The sequence below is a fragment of the Daucus carota genome, chromosome 6, assembly GCF_001625215.2.
Source record: "Daucus carota subsp. sativus chromosome 6, DH1 v3.0, whole genome shotgun sequence".
Classification (NCBI taxonomy): domain Eukaryota; kingdom Viridiplantae; phylum Streptophyta; class Magnoliopsida; order Apiales; family Apiaceae; genus Daucus; species Daucus carota.
In genome coordinates, this window is record NC_030386.2 from 5,602,288 (window position 1) to 5,622,516 (window position 20,229).

At 35.9% G+C, this 20,229-nt stretch overlaps 2 protein-coding genes across 4 annotated transcripts; one reads left to right on the forward strand and one right to left on the reverse strand.

Moving 5' to 3' along the window:
• Positions 1–1,393: 1,393 nt before the first annotated feature.
• LOC108192953 (polyamine oxidase 2) lies at positions 1,394–5,776 on the reverse strand. 3 transcript variants are annotated; one of them, XM_017359502.2, is made up of 11 exons: positions 5,640–5,776; positions 5,325–5,558; positions 4,571–4,677; positions 4,163–4,251; positions 3,961–4,074; positions 3,527–3,614; positions 3,344–3,429; positions 3,164–3,266; positions 2,641–2,738; positions 2,125–2,554; positions 1,394–2,019 (listed from the first exon to the last, which is right to left on the reverse strand). In XM_017359502.2, exons 2-11 carry the CDS (start codon positions 5,365–5,367, stop codon positions 1,711–1,713), a joined length of 1,467 nt encoding a protein of 488 aa, XP_017214991.1. In that variant the 5' UTR covers positions 5,368–5,558; positions 5,640–5,776; the 3' UTR covers positions 1,394–1,710. The 3 variants fall into 3 exon arrangements, with proteins under 3 accessions (XP_017214991.1, XP_017214990.1, XP_063935929.1); XM_017359501.2 differs by having other exon boundaries at positions 5,325–5,754; XM_064079859.1 differs by having other exon boundaries at positions 2,641–2,734; positions 3,160–3,266; positions 5,325–5,668.
• An 8,627-nt stretch (positions 5,777–14,403) lies between these two features.
• Positions 14,404–18,998, forward strand: LOC135146967 (uncharacterized). Its single transcript, XM_064078973.1, has 2 exons — positions 14,404–14,715; positions 15,431–18,998. Exon 2 carries the CDS (start codon positions 16,096–16,098, stop codon positions 18,688–18,690), a length of 2,595 nt encoding a protein of 864 aa, XP_063935043.1. The 5' UTR covers positions 14,404–14,715; positions 15,431–16,095; the 3' UTR covers positions 18,691–18,998.
• Positions 18,999–20,229: the final 1,231 nt, after the last annotated feature.

A 20,229-nucleotide genomic window follows, 5' to 3' on the forward strand; every position in this document is an offset into this window, starting at 1 on the left:
ATTTCACTCTCGAATTAATTTAATTTATGAATCTATGCGATTAGTTTAATTAAGAGAATGATTTTCTATTTCAATATTTAAATCAATTGGCTTATAAATCATTTAATCTACTCGGCAAGACAAACCACTGAGCTGTTGGTATGACTCAAGAGAACACAGCAAGACAAACAAATTCATTGTCCTACTGTGTCCTCTCTAGCAGCCAAGACAATGTAATATATTGCCCTAACGACGCATTGTGTAATGGCCAAGTCAACAGCAAGACAAAGTGTTACTTCGTCCTACCGAAGCAATGCAAGTGGATGATGGAAGCTTCCAAGACAAACTTTGAGTTTGTCCTGCCGAATGAAAGCCTCCAAGACAAACTTTGTGTTTGTCCTACCGACGATGGGATGCTTCTAAGACAAAGTGGTTTATTGTCCAACCGAATGAACTAGTGGCTTCCAAGACATTCTCTTTGATTGTCTTACTGTTGTGAGGTGTAACTTGGTAGACAATCTTGTGGGTTGTCCTACCTTGCCATCATTTGTCTTGCCCATGTAATATTTGTCTTAGCCTTGTCGTTTTTGTCTTTGCAAACATTATTTTGTCTTTCCCACGCTTGTCATTATCTTTTTTTTAGTTGTATTACAAGTTCAAGTGGTTACCTATATATATGGCTTTCATTCTTCATTTCTAAGTGTTCATTCACTTTGCAATCTTAGATCAAGTTGCTATATTTGTTTGTTATATCCACAGTTTTCTGTGCTTGATCACTCGGTTGTTTTAATCATTAGTCTAGAATACATACTGTCGAATTTATTCTACGATCATTAGTGGACATTAAAACTGAACCCCTTTAATTATATACAATCGCTTCCGGACCTAACATAAGTACAATCAAATAACTAATGTTTGTTGGGTCCGCTATGCATCTTGGGCTTATCGATTAGATAAGAAAGTATTTGTGCCTTTATAGATACAAGCAAATAACTAATGTATACCCAATAGTCCTAGCAAATTGGTATACATTAGTTATTTGCTTGTACCTATAAAGAGTCCAAATACTCTTCAACTAATTGATGTGAGATGTTACATAATATATTTAAATTCTAATAGAAAATGAAAAAAACAATTCGAACTTTGTTATGATACTGCTAAATTAGACAACCTTTTGAACCAATAATACTGAAGCTAATATTGTTGGGATCACACAATTTACACAATTTTGTAATTTACATATACATATATATATAGACACACACACACACACACACACACACACACACACACACACACACACACACACGGGGTTCTACAGGGTGGGTTCCACAGGGTCTCTCTCTGATGGTTCTTTGTTGAACATGACCCATGTACATATACATCATTATGTAGTGACATTGAGACACAGATCTAAAATAAATGACATTTCCTTGGTCGGACAAATCTTTATAGCAACATATTTTTAAGAAAATATGTTGTATCCTTGTTACACATCAATTGAATACGCACCCGAATATCATCCCTATGCAATCATAGTATCATCCATCATACATTCCGACTCAATTGGTTCACATACTGACACGAGAGGTACTAATGTTTTTTAGTTTGTCCAAGAAAGTACCCATGACACTTCCCTTAAAATGCAGTCATCAACCAGTGCAACTGATAATGCATTGGCAAACAATGAACTTATTAACCTAAATAACCTAGGGATCTACACCCTTAAAACTATATTCGGGATATCTGAAGGGGGACAAACGCTGGCGTGTCCTCACCCATAACTGGCTGGAATAGATCAACCTCCCCATACCTCTCCAAAACATGCATTCGGCAGTCCTCAGCAGCCAATACTCCAGTGGCGTACGCACCATGTACAGAGCCTGGGTAGTCCATACTTGTAGCTTCCCCCGCAAAGAATAAGTTATCTACAGGAATCCTTAACCTCTCATATAGATCATGGGGTTTTCCTACTATATCGTAGCTATAGGATCCAAGTGAGTCCACATCTGTGCCCCAATGAGAAACAAGATACTGAATCTGCATAATTGTTTACAAGGAAAAATTGAAGGCCGAAATGTGAGTAGACGATCCAAGCTAATATAGAAAAAAGCTAGCATTGCACAAATAAAACGAGCAACTAACAGGATCAGATGCATCTGGAAGGATTTTCTTGAGTTGTGCAAAAGCAAAATTAGCTGCAGCCTCATCTGACATTTTCTCAATGTCACGGGCTAGCTGTCCTGCAGGCATATAGACAAGAACAGCATGACCAGTAGCCTTGTGAAGATTCAAGAAGTAGCTGCATTCATAAGATGTCTCTGCAACCACTCCCAGGAACTCCACATTTGGCCAAAATACCTCTCTGAAGTGCAATATTATTTTGTTCTCAATCCCCACCCCAAGGTCCGCGATAGCTGCTTCCTTCCATTCAGGTAGTCTTGGCTCAAACTTGATGCAATTTGATTTTAAAACACCGAGAGGGACTGCAACAATGGCAGCATCAGCAACGAATGCTCTTCCATCCTCAACAGTTACTTTTACACCATTGTACCGTCTAACTATGTTTGTAACCCTTAAGAAAAGAAATAATGGAATGTAATCACACAATCAGACATGAAAAACACATAAGAAGCCACTATAGCAGTTAACTATATTTACCTGTGACCCAAGCGTATGTCAAGGCCTTTGGCAATTGTATTTATAACAGGAGAATAACCACGGACCATAAGCCCATGCCCACCAGGAAGCAGCTCTTCCTAAGTACCAAAACAAACAAATTAAGAAAACAAGTAGTCTATGTATTTAAATCTCTAATATTTTTTCATTTTACAGCAAATAAAACAAAGATGTGGTAGAAGACAAGTTCTTGCAATTTATATTCATAAAAAACAGGAAGTGTCTAACAACATAACTGGAGATGCAGTTTCATCTCTTTAGAGTTTGCTTGTGCTCTATTCATATCATAGCACATGCAGAAGCTTCTCTTATAATGCAAAAGCAGAAAAAGAGTACCAAACACAGAACATCTTATACTTGGTAATGAAGAAACCTTACAGCTCATCAGGTTTTAGCCTGTTCATGACACGATTTGTAAAGAAAAGGTGCACCTCATGATATTGTGGACTATATAATACTAATATTGTTGACTACAGTTAAGGTTACCAGGGGGGGAAAAACTTGCCTGATCCCAACATTTCAGTGAGATAGTATCAGCATCAGCAGCAAACCAGCCTTCCATTCTGCATAGGTACCACTGCAACACTTTATGAGGCAGTCCATCAAGCCTGCAACAAGACTCTCTTCATATTTCAGAAAAACAAATAGAAAGCAGAATAACAAATCATCATATCATTTGTAAAACCTCAGGTCAGGCCTTCTTTCAAACACAACTGATATTGCACGAGATACGGACATGTCCTCCCTGTTCTCTGCTCTTACTTGGTTTGCCTGAACGAAAAGAGGGTAATATCACAGATTTATAAAATGAATAAAAAAATTAGAATACCAGATTATATGGACAGCAAAACCAAGAGAGAAGACATGCCTCATCCATCATGCTCTTAAAAGCTTCGCCAACCTTCGTCACTAATTCTTGAGGAACTTTATTTCCAGCCATGTCATAGAGAGCATAACTGATTAAAAAAAATAATGTGTTATGAGATATCCCTTATACAAGCATATGTAAAAGCCTGTGAAAGCACGTACTTGATTAATAAAAATTAACATTGTTATATAAGATAACATGTTTTGTAAAACAATCTATATATATTGTAAAATCTATATCTTTTAGAGTTTTGATAATCCTTTGAATCAAAGTTCGAATGACATTGTTATAAACTATTAATATGACAATAAATGGTCATTTTTTTCATCAACAAAGGAATTTACATTAAGGAACTCTGCTTACAAAATTTTAAGCATAAAAACCCCAAGTAATACACCTATGAAAACTGAAAGAAACAAAAGAATTATGATTACCTCTCCAAATCATGGTCATACAATACTGAGTTGTCCCCGCTTGTACGATATAGAGGTAATCCTAATCTTCCGATAATAGGCGCCAAGGGGTTCTCCTCAGAAACCCCATGCAACCTAAAGAAGAGTTTATATTACAGATTTAGGGATCATGTAGTATATTGTAATAAGTTCTTCCAAGATAAACCTTTGACGTCTATATTACCATGAGGCACCCAGATCAACAGGAAACCCAAATGAGTAGTCCGTACAAACTCGACCACCAATTCTATTCCGTGATTCCAAAAGGGTAACCTGAAAAAGAACAAATTCTTAATATATCAGTGTTTTTATAATAATTACTGGTTTGAATAACAATTAATAAGAAACTATTTTCTTGCAGTAGCCAAATGTAGTAAGTTGAGATTATCTTTAACACAGAATGAAATTTTACCAGACACTAGAAATTATCCTTGGATGACATTAACAACATGTATCTAACATATAATTTTCACATTAAAGCACAATATAGGTAGGATATACTAACATAGCATACTCTTCGCTAGCTATTATCTGTGAAGAAAGGTACAGCTGTACACAAATTGTATATATATAGCTAAAATAGGTATTCTACCTTAAATGAAGCATCGTGGAGAGCTCGAGCAGCTGCAATGCCTGCCATGCCACCACCTATGATTATCACAGATGGCGAGGCTGCACCGGTATTTGAATAGCAAAGAACTACAAGTCAAGTATTACTCAGATTAAATTCCAAGTAGTTACAAAATGACAAAACACAAAACATATATCCATATAAAAACATACCAGCCAAATAATATGTAAACGGACAGAGAAAATTATAGTTTAGTTCAAGTAATAGATATAGGTAATTTGGATACATAGGACGCCATTATTATAAAGGCACTAACAGACACAACATACCGAGTTACCTAGTTTACGCGAGAATCCTCGCTTTTGATAGCTTAGAATTGACACCCGATCCTTGTTAAAATTTTAGTTAGTTCTTGATGTTTTAAAAACTTTAGAATTTCACTAAAGTTAAGTAGAAACTGACGCAAACATTTGTCTCCACTACAACTCGAACCCCTCGGTATCTACAAGTAAATTGCACTTTGAGCTGCTGAGTTACATACTTGCATCTCATGAGCTGTGTTGATTTAGCTTTACAAATTTACAAGAACATTTTCGAAACATTATGAAAACAGCAAGATTACAAGGTTCCCAATTTATTTAAAATTTAATACTACAAATTAGTTACAAACATTACTGCTAATTAAGCTAAATCAAGTTCCCATACAAAACAAAAATTTGCATATCACACAAAAAGCTTTAAACTTTGCACAGTACACGCAAAGATTCTAACTAACCTCGATTCAATTGACGATTAGTTTGATCAGCTCTGGATGCCATAATGATTGAGATACAGAAAAGTAAATAAATAGAAATGAAAAATAGGGTTTAAAATTACAAAATAATAACAAGAGCAACAATAATAAATTATTGTTGAACAAGTGAATTGAATTAGAAGAAATCCCCAAACAGCTCATGCGTGGTATTAAGACCCGATCCAATCTTCTTAACAATCCGATCTCTCTCTTCTTCTGCGTAAACACCAGCTTAATCAGATGTATTATCGAAAATAAGATGGATATTTATTCCGATGATAACAAGGTCACACTAACATAAAAGAGGTTAGGCGCTGCTTCAACCTAACAACAGAAACAGTTTCCTTGTGATTTTTATTACGGGTTTGTTTATCGGACCTCAGCAGATGATTATCTCGGTCTTCTTTGTATACAGAGTTACGAGTATAATTGCGTATTGGGATTTTTATTGCTCCCTCCGTTTCATTTTAACTATTTTTGATTTTTTCACACGTATTTTAAAGTGTTAAAACAATCACATCTAAACATATTTATTTTTTATAAAATTTATATCAGATAAAAGTTTAGAATCTAAATTATTATTTGATATAAAAATTGATTTTTTTTACTGAGTGTAGATATTATTTTTTTTCATCTCAGTATACGTGTTAAAAAGTCAAACATCAATTATAATAGGACAGAGCAGAGATGATTTTATTGTTCACATCCTCTTTATACACACATTATGAGGATAATTACAAAATAATCTGATCCGACAAATATCTCCATTCACATCGATTAGATATAACTAAATATAATATTTTGAATATTTTATGTTTAAACACATTTTAAATGCGATCTAAACAAGAAACTGGATGAAATTAATCAATATATTATACTCTCTTTGTTTTGAAATATAATTCGTTGATTTTTTGTCACAAATCTCTAAATTCTTTGACTGTATAATTATAATTATTATTTTTATAAAATTTTAAAATAAAAATATACGATTAATATAATAATTCAAAAGAGAAAATTTTTAATAATAATAATTTTTACGAGATGAAAAAAAATTAAAAATATGTATAAAAAAGTCGAACAATCAATATTTCAAAATAGACAGAGTATATTCTTATTCAAATACAAATCACTTTGATCTGCAAACTAAAAAACTCTGGCCGAGCCCATCACGTGCAAACAAAACTAAAGTCATCGCTAATTTTAAGTTAAATAAAAATATATAAAAAATAATATTACTTGATATATATTAAATAAACTTGATAAAATCTAATATATTATTATAATATTAGAAGTCATAATATTTACATAATTATTTTTATTTTTTAAACTCATGTTTAGAATTACTTATCTCATATTTATTGTCACTTTAATGACTATAATGATGTAAATGATGTTCGTCAAGATCGGTGAATAGAGTGACATATGACATCCACGTGGACCAAAATAAGTACCGCTGCTGCTAGTATCAAAACATTTTGCTACCAAATATTCTACTAGTACCAAAACATTCTGTTATCTAATATTCAAAGTATTGCTTCTGCCTTCTAGCTAGCCACTTGAAATTCAGCCAACCAACAATAATAATGTTCTAACACGTAATTAACAGATTTAGTTACATGAAGTCTTCGATAAATTCAATAGTCTCCAAACACTCTTCATTCTATTCTGCACCTCTTCCTCACCTCACCCGAAGCCTCATCTCCTGCAACCAAAGAATCATGAGAGTTATGTCCATCAAAATCAAGACTCCTCAAAGAGCCTGCAACATGTATCTAATACTGTTTCAGAAATATATAATAGTCGCCAAGCATACTACTTACTTTTATTGTTTCCCTTGATAATAATCCATTTTTTTAGTTGAAACATGCTCTACAAAATTTATGGATGGACCTAACTGTATGTCTTATAGATACTCTTGTCTCTTGCAATAGCGCTATAATTCCACTTGAGATAGATGAGAATTATCAATTCAAACAGATGTTATTCGTACAGCTTTCCTCCCCGTATTCTAGTTTTTGAAGATTATTGAGTCCGACCCTCGGATACGTGTCATATCCGTCACTCTGTATCCAAGTCTGAGTAACATAGGTTCTTATCACTGCACCAATGTGCCTGTTGCTTTGGAGTCTTGATCATTAAATAATTTGTATAGCGCATGTAGCACAGATCTTTTATTTTGATCCAATACTATGCAAGGCAGTAGATAAGACTGCATAAGACTACACTTTGTCTAAATTATCAGTTTGAATTTGCTTCCTATATCCTTCACCGAAAATTATTTTTATCTAACACAAGGTATTTGCCATACTTGGCAATAAACTATCAGCTTTAACTTCTCAGAGAAATCATGCAGGACCGTCGAGTATGACATTCTTATTGACAATAACAAGAGAGGATGACGTGGATGACGCCAATACTGAGAAAACTGATTTAACAAAAAGTATCTCCTCCTGCCCTTCTAATTCTCTGCGTACGAAACTATCCTCAGCAAGTGGGCGCGCCCAAAAGATAGGGCGCGCCCAAAAGATAGGGCGCGCCCTATCTTTTGACAGGGTCACATCGAAATCGTGTTGATCTTGACTCTCCTGGCCCAAATAGACCTTCTTCTGTGGGTCCGGCCCATTTAGTTAATCTTCATAATTTTGCATATAACAACTACCCCCCAGATCTTGGTGGCATTGAAAATGTCGAAGAGATCTTGATGTCCCTCATCCCCTGAGATGTTCAATCTTGGTTGTTCGTCGTTGATGCTGAAGATGTTGACGTTCTTTAACTAGGCGCACCATATGTTGAAGGAGATTCCTCTGAAGCCGACGTTGAAGAAGTTGTTTGAAGATGATGATTATTCTGTTTGACGGAGGTGAAGGCAGTGTTTGCTTGATAGAGACAATTTCAAGGTTGCTGAGGATGAGACCGCGGAAGTCGAGGATGAGTCGATGAAGATGAGGCCGCGAAAGCCGAGGCTGAAGGGGAGATGAAGATGAGGCCGCGGAAGCCGAGACAGATGGAGAGATGAAGAGGAGGCCGCGGAAGCCCAGGATGAAGATGAGCGTGCATTCTACCATGTCTTAGATGAGGATGTGGCGCGCCCTGATGGTGAAGCAAATTCTTCCAATTGTTGCTGACTACGACCTCAGTCCTTGTGATGTTTGATTCATAATCGAACTGGGTGCGCCCTATGTCTTGAAGATGCAGGTTGTTGACGGTTGACAATGATGGATGAAGATGTTGACAAGATGAATGGAGTATGACTGGGTAGATGTGCCGTTTGAAAATTGAAGATTTGTCTAGAGATTGTTGGAGAAGACAGTGTTGCAAAGATGTGTTGTGACATATATTTACTCTGAATCTCATAGCGCGCCCTGTTAGGAGAAGGTGTGCCTCTCGCGAATTTCAAGAGAACTTCCAAAAATTCTTTTTGATTAGACACGTCTTTATCGATAAGGGTATTTCAAGCATGCACGCCCTGTTTTACGACCTGCTACCTCCTGCATCTTCAACCTCTACGATGGATGATATTTCTACAGCGACATCTGCGACGGTGGGACATCACTTCAACGACATTACTCCTTTGACCTTCTTAATTATTATAATTTAATAATAACTTCCTACATGTCCACAGTTGTTTAGTATTTATTAAACTTTCTACCCGGAGGCGCGCCCTCTTTTTAGAAAAATCTTGCTCGTCCGACTCCTTTTTATATTTTCTTGGCAAAGCAACAAACTGCTTGCATCTCTAAGACTTTCTGGTTTTCATTTAAGTTTGCATCATTCTTTCTATTATATGTCGTGTCGCCTTAATCCTCGTTGAGACCCAGACGTTGGCTCATATATCCTTGCCAAACCATCATCTTTATCTTCACCATTACACGTAGTTATACTGTATGCTGCTTTTTCATCTTTGACTTCATATAAACATTTATATTTGCTTGACTCCGGTCTAGGCGCGCATTAGACATTTTCGACTAGGGAAGTGACGATAAGAAGTAAATAAAAGAACAGTCCAACGCAAGTTGATATTGACTTGTCACAGACGACAACATCGCTGATAATAATGATGGGCAGCAACTGGACCTTGATACACGACTATGATCTGAAGGAAGTAGGTGGATTTTCCTGCATTTGTTTGTCTGAAACTCTGAAGCTTTTTTCTCCTGTTGCTTTTCAACATATGACTTCATGTAAATGCTCTCTCGTTTGATTGGTTCGACTCTTAATTCAGGCGCGCCACAGGTCACATGCTTTGAGCTTACTCCCATCAATTACAAGAAGTTTTGGATTATATATATATTAGTTACTTCCAGGGGACATCTTATTAAATATAGAAAATGTTAGAACTCTTCTCTGATAACCATGTCTTGCTACGTTTCCTGTAACCACCAGGCTGCAATCCTCATATTTAAACTGAATAGAGACTGTAGAAATTTTTAGATTTAAATCTTCGTCCGCAATATTATAATAAACTCTTTCATGCACGTGATTGTATGATTTTTATATCCGAGGACGCGCTTCATCTTGAAAAATCTGGCTCTGTCCTCTTTTTGTTTTGCTTGCTTTAACTCTGAGAATCACTTTGCGGGAGATATTATAGTTTTGACTAATTGGATTGTCGCACCCTCACTTGGTGGCTGATAAATTTTCTTCTATCATCTTTTCTTCCTGACTCGACCTTAATAAGTCTCTCTTTTAAATTGATTCGGCTCTTGATTTAAATTCCATGCAAAAACCGACGTTGAACCAGCTTTCTTTTCCATTTAACACTCGAGCAAACATGAGCTTGTACTGATCTCTCTTGTCTTTAGACAACGGGCCCTGTCAACTTGCATGTTAGTCATTAAATGCACCACATAATATTTTCTCTCATATATTCACGGGCATCATGGCTCTTAATACATATATTCAATAGTATCAATCTGTGCTTCATCTTTTCCCGTGGCACCCACACATCACATGCATCTTCAAATATTATTCCATCACCAAGTACCAACCCCACAAGCACAAGTTTTTCACTTTTGTTCACTTATTGCAAGCGGAGCCTACCAGAATCATGGCCATCCTTATAGTCGACATAAAACTTCCTTTCCTGGTTTAGTTCTTCTTGCGCGAGCAAATTCTTATATTTTTTCTTATTAATTCTTCCGAAAGCTCATGTATGACTACATGCTTGTTTTCACACCAGGCGCTCCCTGCTACAACATTCTTCTCAATCTTGTATTGGAGTCTTGTTTCAATGGCTTTTGTCGTAAATTACCGTACAAGCTTCACGTCCTTATTTATTTGTTTTTTTTTAACGAGACGCGCCTTCAGCTCTCTCTTTTTGTTCAATGCTACAGCTCATGCATCATTCTGGTCTCTTCACACACTTGTAGTTCAACTCGCATATTTTCTCAGTTTGCCTCGCAATCACCATGTACACACCGGCACCAGCAATGTAAGAAATATTATAATAATAATAGAGCCCAACACCTCATTTTCATTTGTAATTTATTATTTTTAATAATAACTTCCTGCAACGTGTCCATGGTTGTTTAGTTTAATTTATTCAACTTTGCGTCTTGAATTATTATCTCATGTAGGTAGGTAGATAAGCAAAGCTTATGTCGGCTTCTCTCTATTATTTTTGCACTCTAAAGCCTGCTTCTTATGAGTAGCCCATTTATGCATGTAGTTACGTAATAGTTTGACACATCCTTTCGTATTTCTTTGTTTTAACTCTGTAGAATCACTACTCATAAGTTGAACTGAAGCTGAAACTTCGGGTCTTTCGGTTTGATACTTGACGATGACTGCTTCATATTTTGAAATAAATTCCTACTTTGCTTCAACTACTTTTCGCCTTATTGTCGTAGGCATGCTTTATTGCTTCTCTGCTTCTTCTGATTTATAATATCACTATCGTCATCCTTCATGTCACTTTTCAATTTGACATAGTTCAACTTTTTCATTTGATTAAACCGACTCTTAACTTATAAGGCGCGTTGTAGGTTATAAGCTTCGAACTCACTCCCATAAACTACAAGCAATTTCAGATTTATGTATGTATACTAGTTACTTTCAGGAGACATCTTGAGTAAGGCGCGTCTCATCTTCTTTCGTCGACCAAACTCATCTTCATATATAAATTTTCTCCTTTGCGTGGCTTCACTATATAATCACTGCTTTGTCCTTATATAATTTTTTGAAGCTGGCGCGCCGTATATATTATGTTCCTTTGCTTCGCATCGTATTTATCAAGACTTTTTAAACCCCATGTTCTCCCGGATAAGATTATTCTGCCCTCTCAGACATCACTAGCATGAATAAAATTAAACTCCATGCAAACTCAAAGTTGAAAACTTGAAAAATGATTCCTCTTCCCTTGGCCCTAGTTATTTATTTATCCTCCATCAATATTTCTTGTCACGTCATTCTACTTTGTCAACTTGTTTTAAGTTTCAAATGATTATGTCAATCTGCGGGCCCACCAATGTGTATGTGCATGTTCATCTTTAAATGCACAAGTGTATCTTTCATGCTCCTTTTCTATTTCCGTAGCACACTTTGGTGTCTACCATAATACCACACTTGATGCACATCCCTTGAATCTAATAACTTTTGTCTCATCCTTTAGTGGTCCCCGCACATCACATGTATCATGAATAATATGATTTCACCATCAATGCTTGCATGTTACTTCAACCAAAATTCCTCCGCCCAGTGTCTTAATATATTCACCATTCACCAACCAAGTATATATATTCTTGTACGACTGAGAGTTCATGTTTTCATCTTTTATAATCAAACTTCTCTTGAAGCCAACCTTGTGCGTAAACATGCGTTTGAACGTTAGGCGCGCCCAGCTGCAAAACTTCATGTGCTCAAATTGTTTTTCCGACCCGTCTAGTTTTGTCAAGATGCGTCGAAGTTTGAGATCAAGAACAACTTTCAATTTTGACATTGATTATAGGCGCGTCTGGATCATGATTCTTCGGCATTTTACATCCCGTAATTTGTGTTTAGTAACTTGTTAGGTCTCCGACCTGTACGCGGAACTTGTTCTGCGTCTTCGATCTGCATCTCGGAGCTTGTCATGGATCTTCGGTCTTCGACCTGTATCATCGGGCTTGCCTTGCGTCTTCGCCCTTGATCATCGGGCTTAAGTCTTCGACCTGTATCCCGAGACTTGTCCTGTACTCGGAGCTTACCCTCGTTCTCCGATCTGTACCCCGGAGCATGTCCAGGGTCTTCAGCCCTCAACCTGTATCTTGGAGCTTGCCCTAGGTCTTCTCTCATAATCCTCCAGAGTATATACCTCCGAGACGAGGCTTTCCCTGCAAATGCTCCAAGTGATGTGTCCTTCCAAAGATTTCGCATCTGATTCGATAGGGTTCTTCCCAGTTAGCACTAAACACTCCATGACTTGGCAAGTTCATTTTTGGCATCATCCTGCATAACACTAAGTCCCCCACCTTCAAAGGCTTGACATTCGCCTTACTATTGTGGAATTGAGATGTTCTCTATTGATATGCCGTCTACTAGATTTGTGACTCTCTTCTTACTTCTTCAACCATATCAGGGTGAAGCCTCTGATTAACTTCGTTTGCTCATGCTCGAAGTTATCTCTCCTTAAAGAACCTGCTTCGACCTCGACTAGAACAATTACCTCAAGATCTTTAGAGCAAGTGAACTATGAAAGGATATCTTCGATATAAATTTATTTATATTTGTTTTGGTATTTGTGATAAACATTAAATTTAAATTCACCTAGTAATCCTCCCAATAGGTCATTGATTTAATTGATTAATCAAAGGTTAAGAGTTATTTTTGGCAAGTCATTTTAAAATACTTGTTTATTCCTTCATACTAAAAATACATTTATTTTTAAAGGAATATATTTATTTCGCAATATGCGTGTTGAGGAATCGTAAAATATGATGTCCTTCATCTTCCTATTGCAACATTAAAATACATGAAGCTCGAAAAAGGATTATCCTTGTGTGATATTCTTTAGACCACTCATGTGACATTAAAACAAAAATTTCAATTTAAAGTAATTTATTCCATATTTAAATGTTTTATCTTCTCTCGGAATAAATTATTTTAAATCTTTTAAAATCATAAATCCTTTGATCTTCAATGATTTAACTTTTCTAAATAAAGGATTTATTTTCTCCATATTAATATCGTTTTAAATATACCTTTGGAATATTTTCTCCCAGTCTCTCAAATTCTTTATTTTTCGGAGAAAAATATTCACAATACTTAGAAAGGCTTTTCAATATATCAAAATCATGATTTATCATGAACATTTTATTTCTAAGTATTTTGGTATCAAAGTATTCGTCAAAAGGTCTTCTCGAGTATTTAAAAGACGAATTGTTTCGGTTTTTCATAAACCAGTTTAAATCTTAGAAAATCGGTTTAAATACCTTAAAATAGTTCTCAACCCACTAAAGTATTTTATCTTTATGGGAATATATTTTAAGTATTTATTCAAGTTTTAAGTTTGGCCTAAATCTCTCTTCGGATATTTCAAAAGAATTGTCGTATTTTATTAGAAACCCGAAAGGCTGATTTAATCGTTTTAAATCCAAATAAAATACTTCCACTTGCCAAATTGACTTGAAACTTGAGATTAGCCAGTTATATATTATTCTTAATGCATGGTAAAAGTTTCGGAATTTTTCGAGAACTTTCATTTTTCTGCGTTTTCTGGCTATTTATCCGAACTTCGGCTGAACGTTTGACCAAGCTAGGGTTGACCAAAAATCACCAAAATTTCCAGAGTGCCATTTTCCATTATTCTAAGATTTATCATAATTTTTCTGGAATTTATTTCGCACGTTCGAAAAATCACATTATTTAAGTGTAACGGATTTATTACCGTTATCTCGATTTGCGTGCAACTTCTAGAAGCTTTTTAAAGTGCTGAGAATTCAAAAGGAAGGTGCTAGGTTGCTTCCTTAATTGAGCACATGGGATAAAGGAAGTACTTGGTGGCCAAGTTGCTTGTGTCATGGATGACTTCATCCTTTAATTATGTCATGCATGACATCATCCCCCACCATTTGCCTATAAATACCAAGCCTCCCCCCACCCATTTTCTTCAAGCTAAGAGCCAAATATATGCTGAGATTTTGAAGTGAAAATACTCTCCCAAAGTTTATTCAAGCACCCACCATATTTACTTCATCTTTAAAACCTTCGATTCTTCATATACTTCGTTATATACACAAGGTTTTAAACCCCGAGGCTTCGTTCCACCCAACCTAGCCAAATCTCGCCTAGCTCATTTTCATACCACTCTTGTTGTCCTCCCGAAGGGCTCTCCAAAGTTCGTGTGCAAAGCCAAAATCCGGTCGAACCTCCGACGAATTTTTCCGGCGAACTTTTTGTAAGTGGTTATATTAGCTTCGTTTTTACTCGTGTCTTAACCGACCATTTTTGACAAAGGGTTTTTGAACAAAAATATTCTCTTCATCTTTAAAGCTCTCTTTGTTTACAAAACACACGAGTTAGCCACTCGTTATATATTTGTGTGTGTGTTTTGTCCCGGAACCTAACTCGTATCCTTTGAGATTTCCTCACCAAACTTTGGAGGGATCTTTGCCTTGGCACGGAAAGCCGGATATAAGGCCAAAGGTAATAAGTTAGTTATTGTTGTGCGTGTTATCTGTGCTTAACTGATTATATCCCTACGCCCAACATACCCTTTCTCGTTTGGTGAACGTTTCCATATGTGCTGTGCTTCGTGGAAATACTAACCTTACGAGTTTAGCGGTTCCCGATCCCGTGTGTGTGAGTGTGATTATCGACTGCGTATTATATTTATAAATCACTCCACACTAATTAATATAACTCTCGTAGCTTGCCCGTACGCGGTTTGCTCAGGTTATTAAAATCAATCCGACTTAAAATCAACTATTTATATTTTCCGCGCAATATAAATTGTTGGACTGTTGTTGGACACTTGTTGGACTAATCACCGTTGGACTTGTTTTAATTGACAAACCTTATACCCGACCGTGATTATTGGACTTAATTAGCGGACTAAAATCTTATTAAAACAAGGACATATTTTCGTAGATATTGTGTTCTAACTTTTGCAGTGAGGTGAAGTGAAGTGAGGTGATCTTCGTTCTAAGACCCAAGTCCTTGACGTATTGACGGGGAGTTAATAGTCATTGCACCGTGAAGAAGAGGAAAGACCCGAGATCTAACACCTAAGACCCGAGACCGGCAAAAGGTGTAGAAGTACAAAGACTACACAAGGTTCTACATCGACTTTGAGGAAGTAACGGGGAGTTACGTTCCGAGACAAGCTTTGTAGGTGTTTTTACATTTATAGTGAGGAGGTAACGGGAAGTTACGCTCCAAGATATATATTTGTAAAGGCTTCTCCGCCTACTTTAAAGGAGTATCTTTTTAGTAGAGAAAATCTCGAGTCCGGGGAGGAGCTCGGGGACTGGACTAGGGGTGAGTGGACTCCATCGGTTGAGTTAGCCACCGCGAACCAGGATAAAATCCCTCGTGTGGTATTTTTCTTTCTTTGCTTTTTGCTTCCGCATTTACAACTGCCATTACTCTAGATACAAGCTTTTAAAAAGGGGATAAACTTTTTAAAACGCCATAAAGTTTTTAAACTGGTGATTAAGCTATTCAACCCCCCCTTCTAGCTTAATTATCCCTATATACGAACCTAACAGTTGGTATCAGAGCAGTTGCTTTTATTTGTGCTATTTGATTTTTAAGCACTACAAAAAGTAGATCCGATATGGCTTTTATCAATGCCATCGGTTGTAGTGAAGGTCTCTCAAATTCTAGACCTCCTTTATTTGATGGCACAAACTTTGCCACATGGAAAACAAGATTTCGCATTTATGCTAGAAGTCAAGGTGTCAAAGTTTGGATGGCCATAGAAGATGGTACAATTATTCCGACTAAAATAGTCGACGATATTACTATCGAAAAGAAAGTAAGTGAATATACTCACGATGAGGAAGATAGAATGAATATCGCCGCTAAAGCGGAAATGGTTCTCACAAGTGCACTTGCAGAAAAAGAATATAAACGAGTAAACAATTGCAAGTCCGCACAAGAAATGTGGAACAAGTTAGTAGTAACCTATGAAGGAACTACCGACATAAAAGATTCTCGAATGGATACTTTGATCCAAGAATACGAGAACTTCAAACTCCAAGATGGAGAAAATATCATCGACATGGAAACAAGATTTACTCGTATAGTCGATGAATTAGCTCAACTCGGAAAGAACTATACTCGAAATGAGAAGAATCGTAGAGTTCTTAAATCTTTACCTCCGAGTTGGAAAGTTAAAGTTACAACTATCAAAGAGATGCACAATCTCAATGATTACCACATCGATAACTTATTCGGAAATCTTCGTGCTTACGAAGAAGATAATGTTCCGGATATTGTCGTTCCTAAAGTGGAAGACAAAAAGAAAAATATGGCTTTAAAGTCCATATTAATCGATGAGGATGAAAACGACGAGGAGTTGAATGAAGAACTCCAAAATCTCGATGAAAGCGAGATCGCTCTCTTAACGAGACAACTTCGTCGTGTACTTCAAAGTAAAGCTCAAAGGTATGGAAAAGGCTTCCTTAAATCGAACAATCAACAAAGAGTTTTTAACTCTAATGGAAGGCCTAATTACTCTCAAAACTACACTCCTAATTATAAGAGTAATTTTCCTACTACGGGCTATAACAAAGGCAAAGTCAATCAAAGCCCTAATGCTTATAATCATGCAAATAACAACCATACTTACACTCCTCCTAAACCAAAAGAACAAAATCCGGAGGAAGCACAGGATGTGTGTTTCGAGTGTAAGCAACCCGGTCACTTTAAACGGGAATGTCCTAAACTTTCTAAAGGAAGGATTCTCGTGGCCGAAAATGGTTGGGATTTAAGTGAAGATGAAGAGATCTCGGAAACTAATGAAGAAGTGGTCAACTTGTGCTTGATGGCTCTCGAGGATGATTCTTCGTCATCGGATGTCTCCACTTCAAATGATGAGGTAAGTTCTCGATCTAAAGTTTTACATAACTTACATCTCTTTAGTGAATCTTCATTGCATTTATTGGATTTGAGTAAAAGTGATTTGATTGATTTGGTGATTGAAATAAATAAAATAAGTAGTAGTGCTAATCAACGTACTCTCTCACTATGGTCCGAGAAGGAAAATATTGAAAAGATGAATAAAACTCAAGAAGAAGAGTTATCTCGGATTAAGGAGTTAAATCTTAAAAATGAGGAAGAAATCTCATCTCTTTGTGAACAAAATGATATCTTGAAAAATGAGCATAATAAGAGTAAAGATATTATTATGAGATTGGAAGTTGAAAATGTTTCCTTAGTTCTACAAACCGAGGAATTGGAAAATGAGAAGCTACAATTAAATGGAGATAATACTAAGCTTCATATTGACTTGTTGAATTTGAAAATCCAAAATGAGTCATTAACTCAAGAAAAATCAACCTCGGTTTGTCAAAAAGATAACCTTGAATTAGTTCATGCCTTTAAAGAAAAAGACAAGATATTTGAGTTAGAAACTCACAAGTTGAAGGATGAACATTCCAAGATTTTAACTCATGCCTTAGATCAAGAAAGGATTCTTAATGATAAATTAAATGTCTTGATCAAGGAAAATGAAAATCTTGAAGTTGTAGTTCAAAGGTTCACTAAGGGTAATAAGATGTTAGATAGAATGGTACATTCTAAGACATCATATAATCATGAAGGATTAGGATATGATAAAAATGCTCAACCTAAAAAGTTTGTACAAGACAAGAAACAAACTACCTTTGTTCCCGCTTCACCTAGATATAAATGTTCATATTGCAATAAAGATGGACATACGGTTGAATATTGTAGAATCAAGAATGGTGAGATTAAGGGGAAGTATGTATGGGTTCGTAAAGGAACAAAACCATATCATAAGGTTGATCAAAAAGTGAGAAATAAAAACGTCGATAATGCTCAAAGACAACCACGGTTTAGTTATGTTCAACAACCTATTTCGTATCAACATAGAAACACAAGGTATAATTCAAATGGACAAACTTCTAGAAGTCGTTCTATTCCTAGTCAACATTTCTATCCACAAAATACCATGTATTATCCAAATGATAGAAATAACATGTATCAAGGTGTAAACTTTCAAAGAAACAATCCTTTAAGAAACACAAGATACTATGACTATTCTAGGAATGTTGCATCTAGAAACTCCTATGTGCCTAATCATGATTATGCTATGCCTAGTTTCTATCGTACGAACTCGAATGCTTATAATGATACACTAACCCGAGGACCCTTAAGACGAAAGGGTACCTATAAATTTAATTGATTTGTTTTGTAGGTGTGCCTTGTTACTAAGCATGATATGTGGTACCTTGATAGTGGTTGTTCAAGACACATGACCGGTAATAAGTCTCTCTTGAATGGCATTAGAAAGGTTGCTGCTGGAAGTGTCACGTTTGGAGATAGTAGCAAGGGTAGTATCATTGGTATTGGAGATATTGGTAATGAACATTTCAAGATTGCTAATGTACAACTAGTTACGGGACTTAAGTATAATCTTCTCTCCATTAGTCAACTTTGTGATAATGGATATAAGGTAATTTTCTATCCTACTCATTGTTCTATTTTAAATAAGGATGGAAAATTGATGCTTACTTGTCCTCGTAGCAAAAATGTGTACACATGTGATATTAGCAAACATTCAAATGTGTGTCTATTTTCTACTCTTGATGATCCATGGTTGTGGCATCGTAGATTAGGACATGCGAATATGAAATTAATTAAAAGTATTTCAACTAATGATCATGTTAGGGGTATACCAAAGTTAAACTTTAAAAAGGATCATATTTGTGAAGCTTGTGAAATTGGAAAGCAAATTCGAGCATCTCACAAAGCTAAGTTTATGGTATCTACCTCTAGACCTCTCGAACTATTACATATGGATTTAATTGGACCGGTTCCGGTACAAAGTCTTGGAGGTTGTTCATATACCTTGGTCATTGTTGATGATTTTTCACGATATACGTGGACAGAATTTCTCAAAGCTAAAAGCGATGCTTTTGAATCATTCTCTTCTTTATGCAAAAAGATTCAAAATCAACAAAATAATACCATTGTCTATATAAGGACTGACCATGGTAAGGAATTTGAGAATTCTAGTTTTACTACGTTTTGTGAGTCTAATGGAATCACACATAACTTTTCTGCACCTTATACTCCTCAATCTAATGGAGTTGTAGAAAGGAAAAATAGGACTTTACAAGAAATGGCAAGTACTATGCTTAATGAATATCGTCGTCCTAAATATTTTTGGGCCGAAGCTATGTCTACCGCTTGTCATATCTTAAATCGAGTATTATTACGTCCTATGACTCAAAAGACTCCCTATGAATTGTATTATGGTAAAACTCCTAAAGTTAGTTATTTTAGAGTTTTCGGGAGCAAATGCTTTATTTTAAATTCTAAAGAATACCTTACAAAATTTGATCCTAAATCAAATGAAGGTATATTTCTTGGTTATTCTACCAATAGTAAAGCATATCGTGTATTTAATCTTAAAACTCTTGTGGTGGAAGAATCTATGAATGTTGCTTTTGATGAATCAAAACCACCCTCGAAGTATATTGATCTTGTGGATAAAGAAGATGCCGAACAAGATGGTGTCGAAGATGTTATCCGTCAATTCGAAAATATGGATATAGGAATTTCCCCTCCTAATAATCCATTAGAATTGTTACAAACCGATGAAGAACTTCCTAAAGAAATCCCGGTTATTAGAAGTCATCCTTTGGATAATGTTTTAGGGGATTTGACTAAAGGAGTTCAAACTCGGTCACAAGTTCAAAATGTTGTAAATCATCTTAGT